At 50.3% G+C, this 19,577-nt stretch overlaps 2 protein-coding genes across 3 annotated transcripts; both read right to left on the reverse strand.

Annotated features, from left to right (window-relative positions):
* Positions 1-501: 501 nt before the first annotated feature.
* Positions 502-8,624, reverse strand: LGALS4 (galectin 4). Its single transcript, XM_043895198.1, has 10 exons — positions 8,472-8,624; positions 8,064-8,152; positions 6,209-6,413; positions 3,886-4,020; positions 2,136-2,162; positions 1,983-2,021; positions 1,557-1,586; positions 1,177-1,265; positions 816-981; positions 502-734 (listed from the first exon to the last, which is right to left on the reverse strand). Exons 1-10 carry the CDS (start codon positions 8,514-8,516, stop codon positions 588-590), a joined length of 972 nt encoding a protein of 323 aa, XP_043751133.1. The 5' UTR covers positions 8,517-8,624; the 3' UTR covers positions 502-587.
* Positions 8,625-9,832: 1,208 nt separating this feature from the next.
* On the reverse strand, positions 9,833-19,229 carry ECH1 (enoyl-CoA hydratase 1). Of its 2 annotated transcripts, none has more exons than XM_043895169.1 (10): positions 19,074-19,229; positions 18,010-18,211; positions 17,812-17,900; positions 11,889-12,013; positions 11,756-11,804; positions 11,562-11,626; positions 10,911-10,981; positions 10,754-10,825; positions 10,341-10,491; positions 9,833-10,134 (listed from the first exon to the last, which is right to left on the reverse strand). In XM_043895169.1, exons 1-10 carry the CDS (start codon positions 19,204-19,206, stop codon positions 10,030-10,032), a joined length of 1,062 nt encoding a protein of 353 aa, XP_043751104.1. In that variant the 5' UTR covers positions 19,207-19,229; the 3' UTR covers positions 9,833-10,029. The 2 variants fall into 2 exon arrangements, with proteins under 2 accessions (XP_043751104.1, XP_043751109.1); XM_043895174.1 differs by lacking the exon at positions 19,074-19,229 and adding an exon at positions 18,884-19,036.
* Positions 19,230-19,577: the final 348 nt, after the last annotated feature.

A 19,577-nucleotide genomic window follows, 5' to 3' on the forward strand; every position in this document is an offset into this window, starting at 1 on the left:
AGTCATAGTCCTTTCTGAGTCTGGCCTTGGGGTTTGTAACAAGGTGATTATTTTTAAGAAAAACATGAAAGATAATCATTAACATAATTTCTTAATAAATGCTGTTTTTCCAGGTTCTATTTCTGTGAAATTTCTCAAGGCTGTAAAAGTACATTATTAGGAATTCCCACTATAAGACTGCACAGTGGTTGAGCATGTAGGCTTGGGAGCCAGACCACCTTGATCTGAATCCTGGTTCTGCCATTTGTGGACTCTGTGACCTTAGGCAGTGAACTTCATTTTTCTTTGCTGTTTCCTCACCATTTACACATGGAAGATAGTAATAGTTCCTACCTACTGGCATTGTGAGGAGTGAATGGGTTGATACACTCAAAGGCCTAGATTTATTATGATGAGAAGATGGATGACCAGATGACTGGATGGCTGAATGGACAGGCCATGACTGAATCAAAAAGAAAGAGACAATGAGGGAAGTGAATGGAGTCACATACACTCATGAGACACCCTCAGACATTTTATTGGGGGCTTAGAAAGGGTCCTACAGGATCTTCCCCTGTGTTCCCAAGTGTTATGGCCCCAGGAATAGATCAGATCTGGACGTAGGACAAGGTGACATCACCGTGGATCTCCACCAAGTCCACCCTCTGGAAGGCTGAGAGGCGATGGGAGAAGTCGAAGAGGTGCTGGCCATTGGCATACACCTTGAAGCGATCTGCGCCACAACGAATGGACAGCTGCAGGGAGAAGGGCAGGCATGAGGCCAGGGCCAGGACAGATGCTTCGGAGGGGAGCAGGGAAACAGACCCCAGACTCACATCAAAGAACTGTCCAGGACCAAACGGGTTGTAGGGGACCTTCCTCTCCTCAGATCCCCAGGAGCCATTCAGAAAGCTGTTCCGGACCACCGCGCCCTCGGTCATGCGGGGGTTAATGTGCAGAGCCACGTCCCCCGAGGATCCCACCTTGAAGTTGATGACAAAGCTAGAGGCAGAGAGGAAGGCAGGAGTGAGATGGGGGTATGGGAGGGGGGTTGGGGGAGCACCTTGCTCCCCAAGGAAGGAGGGAACTGGGGCCTGGACTCCCAGGTCTCCAATGGAGGAGGGGGTTGAGGGCTCAGACTCCTAGGTCTGAGCGATGAGGGGGCAGAGATTTCGCACCTCAATCTAGATTCTGTACCTCTTGGCTGTGGGGGGTATGTAGCCCTTGATAATGATGGTTCTTCGAGCTATGAGCCCCCCTTGCAGTCTCCCATTAAATGGCACAGGCTGTGGAAAGAAAACATGACACCCCAACATCTCTCAGGTCCCCAGAAGCCAGAGGCAAGGATGAATTTTCAGAGAGGAGCGTTCACTTACCCTGGGAAATGCTCCAAACCTCCAACCCCCACCAACTCCAACCACCAATTCTACCCTCTCCCCACCCACCTCTGGTCCCAAATGTGCTCTGCCTATTCTATTTCCAAACTTCTCAGGGCTCCCTATGGTTCAGGACCTCCCACTCCTGTTTTCCCACAAACTGCCCACCACAGAACCCTAAACTCCCGCCGGAGACCTTACCGGGTTGAAGGCTGGGGGTCCCTCCATGGTCTGTGAAGTGAGGAAGAGGAGATACTATTCTGTAATATTCGACAAAAATTAGGGCACACCTATGGCATACAGGGGCCATCCCTGATGGCTCAGAGGTAAAGAATCCACCTGCCAATGCAGGAGATGTGGGTTCAGTCCCTGAGTTGGGAAGTTCACCCGGAGAAGGAAATGGCAACCCACTCTGGTATTCTTGCCTGGAGAATTCCATGGACAGAGGAGCCTGGCGGGCTACAGTCCATGGGGTCACAAACAGTCAGACACGACTGAGCGATTAAACAACTGCTACTAGATGCAGGCATATCTCTAGGTGCTGGATTAATACAACTGGGGATCCAATCTGACCACCCCCAACTCTTACCACCCAACACCCAAATGGCCATACACCGTCCCACTTACAGGCAGTCTACTTTGTTGTTGATAGTACTGTCCGGGACTCTACATGGAGAGAAGGAAGACATGAATGGTGAGAGGCTGGGGGCCCCCAGTGCCTCCTCAGCCACTGAACCCCCACCTCGAGGGGAAGTCCATCACCCACCAGCAGGTACTTACTGAGTACGCCTGAGCAGGCATGGGCATCTGTGGGCACAGAGGAGAAGGAGGCAATGAGGGGGACCCCAAACTAGGGCCTGGAAGGTGTCAAGGATGCCTGCCCCAGGGCAGCCCACCACCACCGTCCAAGGGAACTCTGGGTGTACACAGATGGCTCACTCATGGCGAGGAGCTCGTCAAGTTTAGGGATCTTCAGTGCACCTCACCCCACCCCTTTAGGACAAGGCTGATAAATCCTATTCTTGCACCTGCCCCGTCCTGGCTTCCTGCTGTCCCAGGACCCTCATCCACTCCTCTCCTCCCTCCTCAATCCAGGAGCCCCTCGATAAAGCGAGCACCCTCAGAACACCTCCCAAGCCCACACAATGCTCACTTCATCGCCAACCACGATTTGCCCCTCACTCTACGTGACCACCCTGGGGCAACCAGGGGTGCTTTTACCAGCCAAGTTCCTGCTCTCCCCTGTCTGTCTCAGGCTTTTGCGGTCTGTGTGGGACTCTGGCTCTCCCTGTCTCTGATTCTCTCTCACTCACCCTCACCTTCTCATCTGAGGCTCCTTGTGCCCGGAAAACCTTTTCCCCCATCTAGACAATTTTTCTTTACCCTTTCTCTCTGTTTCTAACGAACTCCTTTCTGCCGTGACTTCCGTGTTAAGCCAGCTATTGTGAAGGTCCTTTTAAAAATAACTTCTTTTTTTTTTTTTTCTCCTGCTTGTATTGTGCATTTGGTGGGATCTTAGTTCTCCGACCAGGGATTGAACCCAAGTGCTCAGCAGTGAAAGAACAGAGTCATAATCCCTGGACCACCAGGGAATTCCCATATTGTTATTTATTTTTAAGATACACTGATGAGGGAATTCCCTAATTTTTGGCAGTGAGGCCGAAAATAAATAAATAATAAAATACATTGATGAAGCACAAGAGTAAAATGAGGTTACCATAGGCCCGAGGTTACCTTAAGGATGAAGACATTCCTCACTGGGGAGGCAGAGGAGCGAGTGGTTTGATCTGTGTCTCTGCTGATTATAAGCTCCATGACCTTGGGCAAGTTACTTAAGCGCTCCATGCCTCAGTTTCCACATCTGTAGAATGGGGCTGCTGACTGTCAGAGAGTACTTTCCCCTGGGAGGGGCTGGGGGACTCACAGGTTGAGAAGGGGAGAGCCCTCAGCTGAAGGACAAGCCAGGGGTGTGGAGTCTGAGCTGCTTCAAGCTGTGCTTCTCTGGCGGTTCTAGTGCCTGTGTTTTGGTGGCCGATCATTCACTGTGGACGAGTGGGTTTCATGGTCACTGGGTCTGTGCTTTCCTACTCAGCTCACACACCTATTTCTCCTCCAGAAAGTCCTTCCTTAAGACCCTGCAGGGAATTCCCTGATGGTCCAGAGGTTGGGACTCTGCACTTTCACTACCAAGGGCCAAGGTTCAATCTTTGGTCAGGGAACAAGGATCTTGTAAGCCAAGTGGCACAGCCAAACAATAAGTAAAAATAAATAAAACAAAATGATGGTGGAGAAAATGGTGCAAATACCTTAGAAAAAGAAATAAAGACTCTCCAAACCTCCTGTATACCCCCCCACCTGTGGCCACCACCATCTGGTAACACAGACCTCTTCCTAGTAGATTGTCTTGGTTGCCTCTGGGTCCATGGAATCACCCAGCCGTGGGTCTGGCACAGAGAAAGTGCCCAGGAAATAAGTAAACGAGGGCATTGATTAAGGAAGGAAACAAGCAGACAGGAGAGACACCACACACCTGGTGTGAGGGGGGCTGGCCTCCAATGAAGTTAATTGATTGAAGCGTCAAGTCGCCATCCACATGCAGGTGGGTGACCATCTGCAGTGGGATCCGGTGCTTAAACTCATGGAAAGGAGTCCCATTCACCACCACCTGGAGGGCAGGGGTAAGGTCAGAGTAGGCACCCATGACCTTGGGAAGGTAGAAACAGGAAGCAGGCAATAGGGAGCTTTTTGACATGGGGTCAAAAGTTTTGAGGGTGAGCTGACACAGTCTCAAAGTCAGGAATCTTAAGTCCACTGGTCAAAGGTCAAACTGAGGTCAAAAGTCAGCTCACAGATTGGTGGGTGGATAAGCATGGAGAATTCAGACTGAGGATGGAGATTGGGAGAGAATTGAATCAGAGTCCTAGTTTTGGCACCAAATGATTGGGTTTGAGATCTAGCCCTAACGTGTCTTGGCTGTGTGACCTCAGGTAAGTCACTAGCTTCTCTGAGCCTTTGTTTTTCCCATCTGTAAAATGAGATCTCGCCCTGGGATTGTTGGGAAAGCATGTCAAAGGCCCTGTGGAAAATCTCGTGCAGAGACTTGCACGGTTAACACATCTCGGAGTACTTGGAGCCATCAAGGTTCTATTTATAGAGCTAAGCTCCCCAGGACGGAGAGCTTCCTACATGCCAAACACTTGAATCGCTGACATCAATACGGTGACTGGCCCGACAGCTTCTGGAGGCAGGACCAGGCACTGTCTCTGTTGTTCAGGAAAGCAGAGGCTCCAGGTGGTAGGGAGACCAGTTCAAAGTCACACGCTGGGGAATGGCAAAGCTCAGACTTGAACTGGTGTGTGTCTGAACTCAAGCAGTGATGTTAACCTCTGGTGATGAGGTTAGAAATCTGGTGCCTATAAGAGGGCAGATAAGGTCCAGGTAGGTTTCCCCCTGAGGAGACTCCCCTCCCAGGCCAGGCAGGGACAGATGTTCACCAGCTCCACCACATGTCATTTGTGGGGAGCCAGAGGCAGGGGATGGAGAGAACTCAGAGGTAGATGCAGGGAGTACTAGACAGCCATCAAAAGGGCCAGACGAAGCGAGACAGAGCAACATGGGGAGCCTCTGTCTCTCTCTCTCACACACACACACACACACACAACCAGTGAGGAAAGTAGAGGGGAATACATAGCATGGGTACACACACACTTAAAAAAACAAAGTCGCAGAAACAGATCAGATCACAGAATCAGGATAAAGGCCACCGTGGGGCTGAGGGGACCAGGAGGGTTCTGTTTCTCCACCTAGGAGCTGGTTACACGTGTGTTCTCTTTGTGAACAACCAGTCAGCTGTCTACGCAGTTTTCTGTACCTGGGCCACACTTCAATAAATATTTTTAAAAATTCCCATAATAGTAATCAATCACAATATGTGGGCCTTTTTTGGATGCTGATTCAAATGAAATGTAGACAACATCAAACATTACGGCATTCATGAGATGACGGGATCACTGGGTGTGTGATGATTCTAAGGAAGAACTGAACATTTTTTTAGGTCTGATAGTGGCAGCCTGCCTGCGTTTTAAAAAACAAAAATATTATGAATGAAATTATATGATATCTAGGATTTGCTGTTAAATAATAGGGGAGGGGAGGTGGCAGGTAGAGATGGGAGCAGACAGACCTGGAGTTGACAGCTATCAGCCCTGGCCCAGGAGAGGAGGGTTTCCCAGAACTTGGTGCTTCCTTTTGTGTGTGTTTGGGCTTCCCTAGAGGCTCAGAAGGTGAAAAGTCTGCCTGCAATGTGGGAAACCTGGGTTCGACGCCTGGGTCAGGAAGATCCCCTGAGAAGAAGGGCAACCCACTCCAGTATTCTTGCCTGGAGAATTTCAGGGACAGAGGAGCCTGGCAGGCTGCAGTCCATGGGGTGGCAAAGAGTTGGATACGACTGAAGCGATTAACACAAATCTGAATCTCGAAAGAACACAGAGGGGCAAGATGATAAACACGAAACATGTCAGAAGGCTCTCCAAGGTGGAGGAATGGGAATAAGAAAAAGAGATGAGAGAATTTTTATTTAAAAAAATTTTAATGAAAAAAAATTAAAAGAAAAAGAATTGTTTAATAGGCAGGAAAGGAGGAAAAGAAAAGAGAAAGGGAGGAGGGAGGGAGAAGGGAGAGAGGGAAAAAGAAGAAAGAAACGGAGAGTGGAGGGAGTAGTGGAAGAAAGGCAGGCAGGCACACAAGAAGGAAGGAAGAAAGGGAGGGAGGGAGGAGCGGGGAGGGGAGGCCCCGCCCCCAGGGAGGGAGGGAGGGGCAGGTGGGTGGGAGGCCCCGCCCCCCAAGGCTCTGACCTTGAAGTGCTCTGTCATGACCATGAACACCAGCTCGAAAGGCGCGCCCTTGCGGAAGGGCATGCTCATTTTCCTCTCCTCGTTGCCCCACGAGCCGTTCTGCTTCGAGTTCAAGACCACCTTATCCCAGCCATCAAAGCGGGGATTGAAGTGGAAGGCGACGTCTGCCCCTTGGCTCTGCCCCACCTCGAAGTTCACGAAGAACCTGGCGGGACACGGCCGCACTTCAAGGGGCAGTTTCCCACTGCTACCCCTTCGCTCACTCCCTGTCCTTATGAGAAACCCTTCCCCCACCCAGTTTCAAATAGGACCGCCCCTGGGACTCCCGCGTTTGCCCCAGCAAACTTGAATCTATAAGTTCAAGTCTCCCTATACCCTTCCCTAGTTCCTGAAGCCCATTCCCCACGTGCAGCCAGAGGGACTCTTCAGTTCAGTCCAGTCGCTCAGTCCTGTCTTTGACTCTTTGTGACTCCATGGACTGCTGCATGCCAGGCTTCCCTGTCCATCACCAACTCCTGGAGCTTGCTCAAACTCATGTCCATCGAGTCAGTGATGCCATCCAACCATCTCATTCTCTGTCGTCCGAAAGGCCCAAATCCGAGCACTTGCCACAGCTCCCTTCACATGAGCATCCCACAAATTACTGCAAGGGGGCAGGCACACACCTGCCTCAGGACCTTTGCATTGGCTGTTCTCTCTGCCTGGAATGCTCTTCCCTCCGATACACCCGACTGCCTCCCTCATCTCCTTCAGGTCTTTGCTGAAAAGTTCCCTTCCCTGGCCATCTTATTTAATGGGACAATGCCACATCCTCTCCCCCACATCTGTTTCCCATCTCTCTTCTCTCCTTATTTGTCTCCGTAGCATTTATCACCATTTGCCAAATTGTATATTTAAATTTATTTTTTATCCATCTCCTCTACTAGGATGTCAGCTCCATGGATCTTTGTCCTGTTGACTGCTCTGTTCCCAGCGCCTAGGCACAGAGTGGGTGCTCAGTGGATGCATAAAAAATGGACAAAGAAACAACGATCCTATTTTAAAGCCATAAAAAAAAATCTAAGGACTTCTCTGATAGCCCAGTGGTTGGGACTCTGCCTGCCAGTGAAGGGGACACAGGTTCAACCCCTGGGAAGATTCCACATGTGCCAGGGCAACTAAGCTCATGAGCAGCAACTACTGAGTCCATGCATCACAAGTATTGAAGCCCGAACTCTAGAGCCTGTGCTTCACATCAAGCTAAGCCACCACGATAAGAAGCCTGCACACTGCCACTAGAGAGTAGTCCCTACTCGCTGCAACTAGAGAAGAGCCTGCGTGCAGCAATGAAGACCCAGCGCAGCCAAAAGTAAATAATAAAATAACATTTTTTAAAAAGCTAAGTTATTGTAGCACTGACTATACTACTTTACACGTTTTACACATTGAATCCTCAAAATCCATTTTACAGATGAGAAAGTAAAGCACACAGAGCTTTCCCAGTCACGCAGTTGGTAAGTGACATCCGGGATGTGAACTCAGGTGGACCCGTTCTGAGCCCGTGATCTTAATTCATGCTGTCATACCCATCAATTCCAATCCAGTGTCCCAAGTTTGGGGCCACCTGTCGTGGTGAGTCTCCCTGACACCTCCCAGCCCCCAGGGTCCCCCTCCTGATCTGATCACCACGCCCTGGACTCTCCAGACCAGGGCTGGTCTTTGGCCATCTGAGGCAGTGACATAGAGTCCTCTTCTCAGCCAGGGTGGAGGAAGGGAAATAGGCCTGCTGCATTTGGGCAGGAAGCCCCCTGTTTGTAGTCATCCCCTCCCCTCCCCCCTTCCTCCTTCGCTCGCCTGGCACAGGGGAGGGTCTTACCTCTTCATGTGCTCGCTAGCCACTCCTTGGATGTAAATGGACATTCCAACTCTGAGACCTCCTGGGATGGGGTTGTGGTAGGGCAGCGTCTGCAGATGGGGTTGGATGAGGGGCCTCAAAGGTCATCTGCCTATTGCAGCCCTTACCATTTATTCAGAAGCCCCTCCAGCCCCACTCCATTAAGCAAGAGAGGAAACCAAAGCGGGAGGGATTGGTGAGATGAAGAGTTGAGTTAGAGATGGAAGCAAATAGCCTGAGAGTCAGAGTGGGAGTAAATGAGGCTCCAGGGTCAGTGTTGGGTAAATCAGAACTGAGGGTCACAGATGGGTGCCTCTGAGGCTCAGGATGAGGATAAATTGGTGTGTGGAGGTCCCGGGTAGAGTTAAGCCCGGGGTTAGGGTATCTCACCGGATTGTAAGTGGGCTGGTAGCCTGGTGCAGGGATAAAGGCCATCTTGAGTGGCTGGGCTGGTGACTTCTCCTGTGAGAAAAGCTGCAGAAGTTGTGAATGGTGGCAGCTAGCAGGTGGTGGGTGGCTCTTATACCTGAGGATAAGGGTGTGGTTGGCAGGGCAGGGTCCGTGGGGCCCCTCTTCTGCGCATCCCAGGCTCCCTTCTCTTACCAGCTTCACTAGTGACCAACCAGCATCCAGATCATTGGGGCCACACCTGGCGCGACTCAGCTCAGAGCCCCTCTAGGCTGCTTTGCAAAGAGGAAGTGCTGGTGAACTTTGGCCCTTATCAGAGTCCATAAAACCTGACTGGACCTTTGTTAGCAGAGGGAGGGTGAGGCCAGGAGGGTTGGGCAGGGAAAGGCTAAAAGGAGTGGCCCAGAACAGATGGGCAATGAAAAAAGTGAAAGCAGAGAGGAACTAATTGGGTACTCTTGGTACTCTCAGGAGCTGTGAAAAGACCTAAATTTATTGCTTGCCCACTGCATGGCTCTACTATGTACATTGTATTGTATATGTAGTGCTTTAGATCACTGACTTCCAGGGCCAGAAGCTCTGGGTTGAATTCCTTCCTCTGACATTTCTTGGCTGTTTGATCTTGGGTCAGTGCCTTCACTTCAATTTGCCCATTTGTTAAATAGGAGACTATTAATAGTATCAACCTTATAGGGTCTTTGAATCACTAAATTAATAAATATTCAGAATAGGATGTGGCATATACAAGACACCAAATTAATGCTAAAAACTAAAAAGACAGAGGGAAAATAATACTTTGCTCTCATTCCAAACATAAATCCAGGAGGTTTTTTTTTTTAAATTAATTTTTTTTGGTGGTGCCACCAGGCTTGTGTGATCTTAGCTGCCCCACCAGGGATTGAACCCTGGGCCACTGCAGTGAAAGCGCCTAGTCCTAATTCCCCAGGAGGTTGGGATTACCTATGGAAAACTTGAAGTTTAAAGAAGTGAGGCAGTTGGCCCAAGAGTGGGTAGCAGTGGACTCCTGGCCACACTCCAGCACTGGATCACACTATGTTCTGCGGTGAGTGGGTACCAGGCAGGGTAGACTCTGCCCTTAAGCATGAAGCAGGCAGGGGATGGAGAGAACTGTAGCCTTGTCAACCTAAAGGGAGTCACGTGACTTTCTACCAGGCCTGTCCTGCCCACCAACACTCTGAATGGTCATCACCTGCACAGCTCCCATTCCCATTGGTCAAATCTCTATTCCCAACATTCACCACAACTGTGGTCCTTAGAGCCCCCAGGGTCATTGTGCTACCTACTCTTTCTGCCTCGCCTCTCTTTCCAACAAGGACACCGGGTTCTTTACATTGCTTTATTGCTCGTGGGGCAAAGATAAGGCAGGGAGAAATGTGTCATAAAGGTATAAACTGGGAGACTTGAGAAGACAGCAAGCTGGACCATCTTTATGAATCCTCCCTTTCTGTGAACGAGAACACGCAGGCAGGAGGCCAGGCAAAGTCAGACCCCTGCGCCAAGACCTGGGACGACAGGCCTCTCAGAGCTTGGGGAAGGTGACAGTCTTCAGATCCTTCTTCTCTATTGCGGCCTGGACAGACTTCATGATGTCCTTTGTTTGTAGCATGCTCATGTTCCAGGATTTCTGGATAAAGATGTCAGCCGGTAATAGAAAGGATACAGGAAGATTTTTGTTGGACCAATGAAAAATGGGAGGGAAAAAAAAAAAAAAAATGGGAGGGAGATAGCAGCGAGCCAATCAGAGGACAAGGCCTGTAAAGGGCTGCTGTCCCCTGACTGGTCACTCAGGGAATCAGAGATGGGTGTGACTGGTTGGATGGAGAGTCTCACCATGTAGTCGAGGCTCTCCTTCACCGAATGGTCGCGGGAGTAGATGAGGTTGATTTTTGTGCCCTGAACCGCCACAGGGCTCTTGCTGGAAATCTCAGCTGCCAAGGTGAAAGCCGCATCAAGCATGCTCTCCTTGTCTGGGAAGAGACGGCTAAGGATGAAAGGAATTTGAAATCAGGCAATCTGAGAAGAGCCCTCCTCTCCCTCCCATGAATGAAGAAGTGGCCAATCGAAGTAGAAAGTGGAAGACAGCGCTGGTGAAATGGACCAATCGGAGCAGGGCAGTAGACTCCAGACCACCCACAGAGAGGAGGCCACTTGAAATCCTGAGTTAGGGTGCATGGGAAGCCAGGGAGCCCCACCAAAGTCTGGCTGCCCCTGAATCCTTATCCAGCACAGGCCTCAGCCCCTACCTGACCAGTCCACTCTCCAGGGCCTCGTCAGCCATCATCTTGCGGGCAGTGTAGGCCAGCTCATTGACGAGGCTGCAAGAGGGCAGTACATGCGAGAGGATGGTATCTGGTTTAGGAGATGCTCTGCTGTCCCCTTCCCCAGGCTCCTCTCACCCACCTCTGGTTCCCGATGACTTTGGGCAGTCGCTGCAGGGTTCCCACATCTGCCGCCAAACCTATGTCCACCTCCTGGGGGAAGCGATAGTGTCAGTGCTTGGTTTCTGCCCAGTATTGTCCCCACTGCGGCCTCAATGCCAGCGAAGCTCTGCATTTACCTCAGAGTCCCACCACACTCTCACCTCGGAGACGCCCCTCCCAAACACCCCTTTTCATTCCCATCCACATACTTTTGCCCATATAGGTTCCTTTGCTCTAGAATATAGCTCACCTTCCAATGCCTCTGTCCTCCCAACTCTTTGAAGTCAGCTGCATCTATCTCCAGGAAAAGCCTTGCCCTGACCCCCTCCATCCATGAGCTCCATCCTGCCTCCCACCCCCTCCAGAGTTGACTCCGGCAAAGCCCTCACCCTCTTCCCCTCCCCTACACCTTGACTCACTCTTGACCTCACACTGACTGCATGACCTCCCCCTGATGTCCCCCACGGCCAAGTTTTACTTTTCAAGGTTCAATTCTAACTCTTCCATGAAGCCGTCTAGGCTCACTCCCACCCCCGTAGCTTGCTCCATCCCTGCTCTGACCTGGCTCTGACACTCATTTCCCAGCCCTCAGTAGGACCCAAGGGAGCAGAAGCTTGGGAGAATGGCTCACCTTCACTTGGAAGAAAGAATCCCGGGTACCGTATCGGATGTCACAGGCAGTGATGAGATCCACTCCTGGGAAGTAGAGGCCAGAGACACTAAACCACCACAGGACTGACCCACCCCCACTCCCAGACCATGGGCTTGCACCCTGGGGCAAAGTCTAACTAGCAACAGATCTGGGGTGGGTGGGTTCAGACTCACCTCCACCAATGCAGCCTCCATGGATGGCGGCGATCACCGGCTTAGGGCACTGGGAAGGGACAGAAGGGGTAGGGTCAAGGCTGGTCTGGGAGCAGCATGTGGGGGGGACACCCTGCTAGACTCCCAGAGTCACCTTCTCGATGACGCTGAAGGTCTCTTGGTATCTGGTGAGGAGGCTACGGAGGTACCAGCTGATGCGAGCCGTGTCGTCACTTGGGGGCTGAAGGAGCTCTGAAGCCATGTCCGTGAGGTCGATACCTGGTGAAGAGATGTGGGGAGGCTCACCTAGCCTCCCAGGCCCTACCCATTGCCCCGACTAGAGGTCATAGGCCAGGCAAACCACCACGGTGGAGAAAGCAAGTCACACAGGACTTCTGGAGGGGTCGCATTTGGGGTGTGAAGGCAATACAAGTGAACATGTATTGAGTCTCTGCTCACTTTAGCCTCACAGTGATCCTTTGAGGTAGGTTCCATTACTATCTCCATTTTATCAGGGAAGAAACTGAGGCACAGGGAGCTTAAGTCGCTTGCCCAAGGTCACCCTGGCTTGTGTGCAGTGGAACTGAGGTTTCAAACCCAGAACCATGCAGCTGGCTCTGGGCGGTAAAGAATCTGCCTGCAATGCAGGAGACCCAGGTTCGATCCCTGGGTCAGAAAGATCCCCTGGAGAAGGCAATGGCAACCCACTCCAGTATTCTTGCTGGAAAATCCCATAGACAGAGGGGCTGGCTCCTCTGTGGACTGGGCTACAGTCCATGGGGTCTCAAAGAGTCGGACATGACTAGAGCAACTAACACTAATTTCGTCAAAGGTGGTAATGTTTCCTGAGATGGGGAGGTCAGAAATGGAGCAATCTTTGTCACTCCAACCTTAAGACAATCCCAAGTCCGACCTTTTCCTCCACTGACCTGCTCCCACAGTCTGTTCCCCGCACGCAGCCGCAGGGCCCTTGTGATTACCTCAGGGCCCTCTCTTCTTCCCATCCATCCCTCTCATATAGAATAAAATGCGAGGTCTTACACCAGGACCTCTGCACAAGCACCATTTCTAACCTATTCCACTGGGCACGCAGGCCTCCACCAGCTGTTGCAACAATGCGACACATTCCCCTCCTGGGACCTTCATGCCTATTCCTCCCTCTGCTTAGAGCAGCCTTTCCCCAGCAGTGGTCTCAAGACTGACTCCATCACACTGTTCAAGCCACAGGGCAAAGTCTACCTCCTCAGGGAGGCACCCCCCCGCCCGCGGCTCCATAGCAGCCTGTCACCCTTCACCTCCTTTCTCTGCCGTGCCTCCCACACTGCCCGCTTGTTATCACATAATTGCGTGCCTGTCTCCCTCTCCAGGATGTGAGATCCATGAGCAGAGGAGCTTGTCTGCCACACACACACATACACATGCATGGGCACTTGCGTACGCGTAAGGAGTTTGGCTTTTTCCCTACCACTCTATCCCCATGCCTAACACAAGCTTAGTACACAGCAGGTGCTCAATAAGTGAACAACACAGACAACAACCTCTGCCCCCAGGGGGCTGCTCTTCTATGGGGGAAACAAACAAATAAGAAAATTCATTTTGTCCAGTGGAGAAAAGTACTAAAAAAATGAAAGGAGGGAAATGGAATGGAGTGTGAGTGTGTGTGTGTGCGCGCACGCACATGTGTGTGTGCACATGCACACACCGTGTGCAGTGAGGGCTGTTGCAGTATTAACTGGGGTGGTCAGGGACCCTCTCACATTAACTGGGGTGGTCAGGGACCCTCTCGCATTAACTGGGGTGGTCAGGGACCCTCTCGCATTAACTGGGGTGGTCAGGGACCCTCTCGCATTAACTGGGGTGGTCAGGGACCCTCTCGCATTAACTGGGGTGGTCAGGGACCCTCTCACTGAAACGGTGGCATATGAGTAAAGATCTGAAGGACCAGAGGGAGGGAACTGTACAGATATCTGGGATAAGAGAGTTCTAAATGTTAGGGACAGCCAGTGCAGAGGCCCTATGGTAGGAATGCCCCTGATGCCTGCGTGAGGACCATGGAGGAGGCCAGCGAAGCGGAGCAGAGTGAGCAAGGGGAAGAGCAGGAGGAGCCAAGGTCAGAGAGGTGACAGAGGCAGACTCTGTGGGGCCCTGTGGGCCAAAAGGAGGACTTGGCTTTGGCTCTGAGTGAGGTGGAGCTACAGGATGGTTCTGAGCAGAATTTTCTTCTTCCTGAGGTTAATCATTCTCATCCTTTCGCTTGTTTGAACAGCACAATTTGGCAAAGCTGGAAAAATCAGTCCCACATTCGGCCACACCCCTGACCCTCTATAGCTTTGTGGCCTTTGCAGCTTGTTTAAATGAGCGAGAACAGAGTGTTGACTCAGGGTAGGTAGAGCTGAGTTTGTGCAAGTTAAATATGAGTAGGATATAACCCCAATTATCCTTCAATTAAAAATAAAGTAGGGCTTCCCTGGTGGCTCAGTGGTAAAGAATTCGTCTGCCAATGCAGGTGACACAGGTTCAGTCCTGGGCCAGGAAGATCCCACATGCTGTGGAGCGACTAAGCCCGGGAACCCCAACTACTGAACCTGCACTCTAGAACTCAGGAGCCAAAATTACTGAAGCCCTTGCACCCTAGAGCCCATGCTCCACAACAAGAGAAGCCATCACGATGACAGGCCTCATAGAACAGCTAGAGAGTGGCCCCTGCTCGCCACAAGAGAAAAGCCTTTGCAGCAATGAAGACCCAGAACAGCCAAAAATAAATAAATACAATAAAATTATTTTTAAAAAAGAAAAAAAAAGAACTCCTCTGTGTGACCTCAGCCAGGTCACTCCATCCTCTGGGTCTTGGGTTTCTGCTCTGAAAATTGAGGCTAAAATCCTCCCGAGAGCTCACGGGGCTGCAAGGATTCAAGAGGCAGAGCTCATGGCAGTTTGAGCAGTGCCTGGCATGTAATGGCATCACAATAGTTCCTATTATTATACACTCCATCTCTGCCAAGGCTAGAACCGCCTGCATCAGTCTGCAGGCATCTGCTGGCTTCCACACCAGGTCTGAGAAGCTTGTATGACTCAGTGGGAACCACGCTTACTCCCAGAACAAGCTCAGCTCGGCGACTTGCAACACCTCCTCCCACTGGCTTTGCTGGTTTATCTGCCCCACCTGGATCTGCAGACATGGGTGGTTGTCTGCAACCCCTTGGAATAAAGGGCCCCAGATCATGGTACAAGGCCTTTCCCCTCCAGAGCCAGAACTCATTCTTGAAGAGTCCCCCATCTCGTTCCCTGGGAACCTCTAAATGTTTCAGATCTCATTCACCATCACAATTAAGTTATTCATCATCATCAAGAATAACAGCTACATCAATAAAAGTTTCACATGAATTAACATTTGGTGCCTGTTAACTCGTTTAATCCTTGATGCACTGATGAGGGGGGTGATGAGTTGCTAAGTTGTGTCCGACTCTTTGCAACCCCATGGACTGTAGCTTGCCAGGCTCCTCTGTCTATGGGATTTCTCAGGCAAGAATACTGAAGTGGGTTGCCGTGTCCTTCTCCAGGGGACCTTCCCGACACAGGGATCGAACCTGTCTCTTGCCTGGCAGGTGGATTCTTTACCACTGCGCCCATGGGTGCTCATAGCATCTCCCTTGTCTTCAGATCAGAAGCTCACAGATAGGTGACGGTGTGTGGAGGTGGCAGGGGTGGGAGTTGGCTGGCTACTGGGCCAGGAGTACTCTGAATCAGCTTGCCACACACCTGGGCCATAGTCACTTAGTGGTGAAGGGCAAGGATTCTGCAGCCAGGCAGCCCACATTCAAAAATCCCAACAGTGAAGACTGGGCACACTTCTTCCTCTCTGTGGGTCTCAGTTTTCTCATCTATCAAATGGGGATGATGACTGAGCTTGTTTCACAGGGCTGTGGTGAGAATTAATTAACATGTGTAAAGTGCTTGGAGACACTCCACAAATATAAATAAGTCTGGACTGTTTTTTTTTTAATTAGTAGTTTCATTCCATCTTTAAAACTGCTAATTAAACTGCATGTCTTCTTTCTGGCCTTCAGGTTGAAAATGGGACGAAAGGGGCACAATCAACGGAGAGCTGAAAGATGAGGTTCAGGCCTGGCACAGCTAGAGATGAACCCTCATCCTGCACTTCATCAGGATGAGGGGTCAGAAAACAGGCTGTTTCCTATTTCAAGGTCAGTGTCACCCAGGAAGGGGTCGCTGAATGCTGAATGGATGAACAAAGAAATGAAGGAGAACAGAAAAAGAAAACCAGAGACATGCGAAGATGTTACAGAGGAATAGAAAGACCAGAGGAAACACAAGGAAAGAGAGGAAACACAAAGAAATACGTTTTTTTTGTTTTTGTTTTTAGAAATACATTGTTTAATGTCCAGTCTTCCCCAGTGAATTAGGGGCAGGGCCTGGGACCATCTCAGTCACCACTGGGTTCCCAGCACTGGGCTGGGCCTTGTGCAGCAATCAGTGAATGTGACCCTTCACTTCTGGCATGGAGTCTCCCACAGATGCCAGCTATGTGCCCTAGGGGAACAAGGTCCAATTACCTGAAGGCACCAAGCAGATTCTAGAAGAAGGAACCAGCCAAGTGACTTACCTGTTTTTTTAAAATTTAACCTGAGTACAGGGTGAAGTTGTGCCTGAAGAACCATAGGACAAGAGCCCAGGGGGACCTCAATTGGTGGAAAATGAGGGGGGAAAATTCCAGAAAGCAGACAGCCAGAAAAGGGAGCCCCAGATTCTGTGTATGAGCTCTGCCTAAATCTCTATAACAAGAGACCCATGAACCAGACCTACAGCCCAGCAAAGAGATTTAAAAACTGACATCAACTTAGCTGCTAAAACAGGAGATTCAGCACTCTGGAATTACGTAATAGGATCTAGAATTTCCACATTATTTTCTCCCATAGTCCAACTTCCAGGATACATGCAACCCAACCTTATTCCGAAAACAAAGAAACAGGAAAATGAGACTCATTTTTTCAAGAGAAAAGGTAATAAACAGAAATTGACCCCAAGGCGGCCCTGATGTTGGGATCAGGAGACAAGATTTTAAAAACAGCCATTGGAACCATGCTCAGTGATGCAAAGAAAAATATGATTGTGATGAATAAAAAGATATGAAACTTCAGCAGAAAAATGCAAACTATATTTTCAAAAATGGAAATTTGAGAACTGGAAACTATAATACAGGCATATCTCATGTTACTGTGCTCTGCAACTCTTGGTTTTTTTACACTTGAAAAATTTTTTAAAAAATCACTAGATGGGTTTCACAGAAGAAGAGAGATGACAAATGAGACAATGAACCTGATCAATGGAAATTATCCAACCTGAAGAATAGACTTGTGGGATAAGCAAAAGATCCAATAGACATTAACAGAAAATCAGTTCATGTAGGTTCAAAATTAATTGCACAAAAGCATGTGTTTTTTTAAAAAAAGGTTTTGGCCACTTCATGTGCAGCTGGCAGGATCTTAGTTCCCCAACCAGGGACTGAACCTTTTCACCTGCAGTGAAAGCAGCAAATCCTAATCACTGGACTGCTAGGGAATTCCCAGAAAGCATGTAATTATCACAACACGTTTTACTGACACACAAAAAAAGACTGAGAGGTTAAGAGGTCAAGGCCATAGATTCAGCGAGAAAACCCAGACTTTAGAGCCCGTGATCCTGTCTTTTGTTGGACTAATTTCTACAATTGAAAATGATTTAAGTAGAACTTCCCTGAGTAAAAGGTGGCGCTAGTGGTAAAGAACCCACCTGCCAATGCAGGAGACATATGAGACATGGGTTCGATCCCTGGGTCAGGAAGATCCCCTGGAAAAGGGCACAGCCACCCACTCCAGTATTCTTTCCTGGAGAATCGCTATGGACAGAAGGGCCTGGTGGGCTATAGTCCACGCGGTCGCAGAGTCAGACAACTCAAGTGACTTAGCATGCGTATAAAGCAGAATTTAGAAGCTGCTTAAAACCCTAATTACGAAGCATTATTCTATTCCCAGGAGCAGGGGAGACTGGCAGGGGTGGGTGTAGAGAGCACCTGGTACCTGAAGTGAACATTTTTCCTGCACCAGAGATCACCACCGCACGACAGTCAGCATCTTCTGCAATCTTGTTGAAGCATACCACCATCTCTCTGTGGGGGGCGGGGAGAGGAGGGAGGGCTCTGTCTGGGTGGGAATCCCCTGCCCTCAGGCCCTCCCCTGCCCAGTCCCTCAGCCCCTGCCTCCTCGTGCAGGCCAGACCTCCAAAAGGCCTTGTTCATGGCATTTCTCTTCTCAGGCCGGTTTAGTTGCACATGCAGAATGTGTTTCTGGGCAGCTGTCACCCGAAGGGACTCATAGCTGTGGCCTGGGGCTTCCTCTGGGGCTGCTTTGGAGGCTTCCTCTTGTGCAAAGGCACTCATTGGGCGAAGGTTGAGACCCAGGTTGGTGGAGGCTGTCAATCCTGGGGAGACAGAGGTAGGAAGAGCCTTTGATGACCCCGAATAGGGGGCACAGCACCTTCAAGAGTAGAGGGTACACATCTCAGCTGACACTAGGTTGGGGGACACAAGCCTATGAGAGGCCTCAGTTTAGGGGATACAGACTTTAAGATGGGCTTCCCTGGTGGCTCAATCAGTAAAGAATCTGCCTGCAATGCAGGAGGACCGGTTCGACTGCCCTGATTAGGAAAATCCCCTGGGAAAGAAAATGGCAACCCACTCCTGTATTCTTGCCTGGGAAATCCCATGGACAGAGGAGCCTGGAGGCCTACAGTCCATGGTGTCACAAGAGTCAGACGCCACGGAGTGACTAAAGCACCACCACCACCAGACTTTAAGATTCAGGTGCACTTATCAGTGGCCTCAGCCTGAGGATCACTTCAGACCCATGATTGTGGTGCATGCTAAGTTGCTTCAGTAGTGTCTGACTCTTTGCAACCCTCTGGGCCATAGCCCGTTAGGCTCCTCTGTCCATGGGATTCTCCAGGCAAGAATACTGGAGTGGGTTGCCCTGCCCTTCTTCAGGGGATCTTCCCGACCCGGGAATCAAACCCGTGTCTCTTAATCTCCTGCATTGGCAGGCAGGTTCTTTACCACTAGAGCCACCCAGAAAGCCCTGTGATCGTGGTACTCACCCCAGACTGAGTACACTGAGCTGTCAGCGAGCCAACTGTAAGACATAAGCCCTTTGGATGGGGGCATATAGACCCGTAAGTTTAATAAGGGGTTCGAACCCTGCGTGACCCTGGACAGGCCTCCCCGTCCGATTGTCGCGATGACAGCACGACAGCTCAACGGAAGCCCAGAGATCAAGAGGTAACTCACGCCGGGTAAGCAAGTCGCCGAATCGCCGAAAGGCCACAAACGCTACCGCCATCACTACTGACTGGTGGGTGTAAGGCGACGTGAGTAAGCTATGGGGGCGGGCACAAAAGGCCGCCATGTTTGGTGAGGGCATCGAAGCCGCAGGCTGACCGCGGAGATGATCCCCCTTCCCGCCATCTTTATCAAGGGCAACCGGAAACAGTCTTCTAAATTCGCCGGCCGTTAGAGTGATTCAGCTGAAACATTTAACCCAGTAGGAACCTGGCCTAAGAAAATAGTTCACACTGCTTTTGAATATTCTGTACAAAGTTCACCACAGCTGTTTCATAAAGGAGAACCTGGAGACAACTGAATGTCCACGGGCATAATGGAGTAATAACTGCCGACCTCCAAGTTTGCAATCATGCATTTGTACCATATTAACTAAAAAGGAAAAAATAGTTTCCACCGAAATTATCCACATAAGGGAATGGGAATACAGACGGGCCAGCGTTAAACTCTGTG

This window comes from Cervus elaphus, chromosome 4 (genome assembly GCF_910594005.1).
Source record: "Cervus elaphus chromosome 4, mCerEla1.1, whole genome shotgun sequence".
Lineage (NCBI taxonomy): Eukaryota > Metazoa > Chordata > Mammalia > Artiodactyla > Cervidae > Cervus > Cervus elaphus.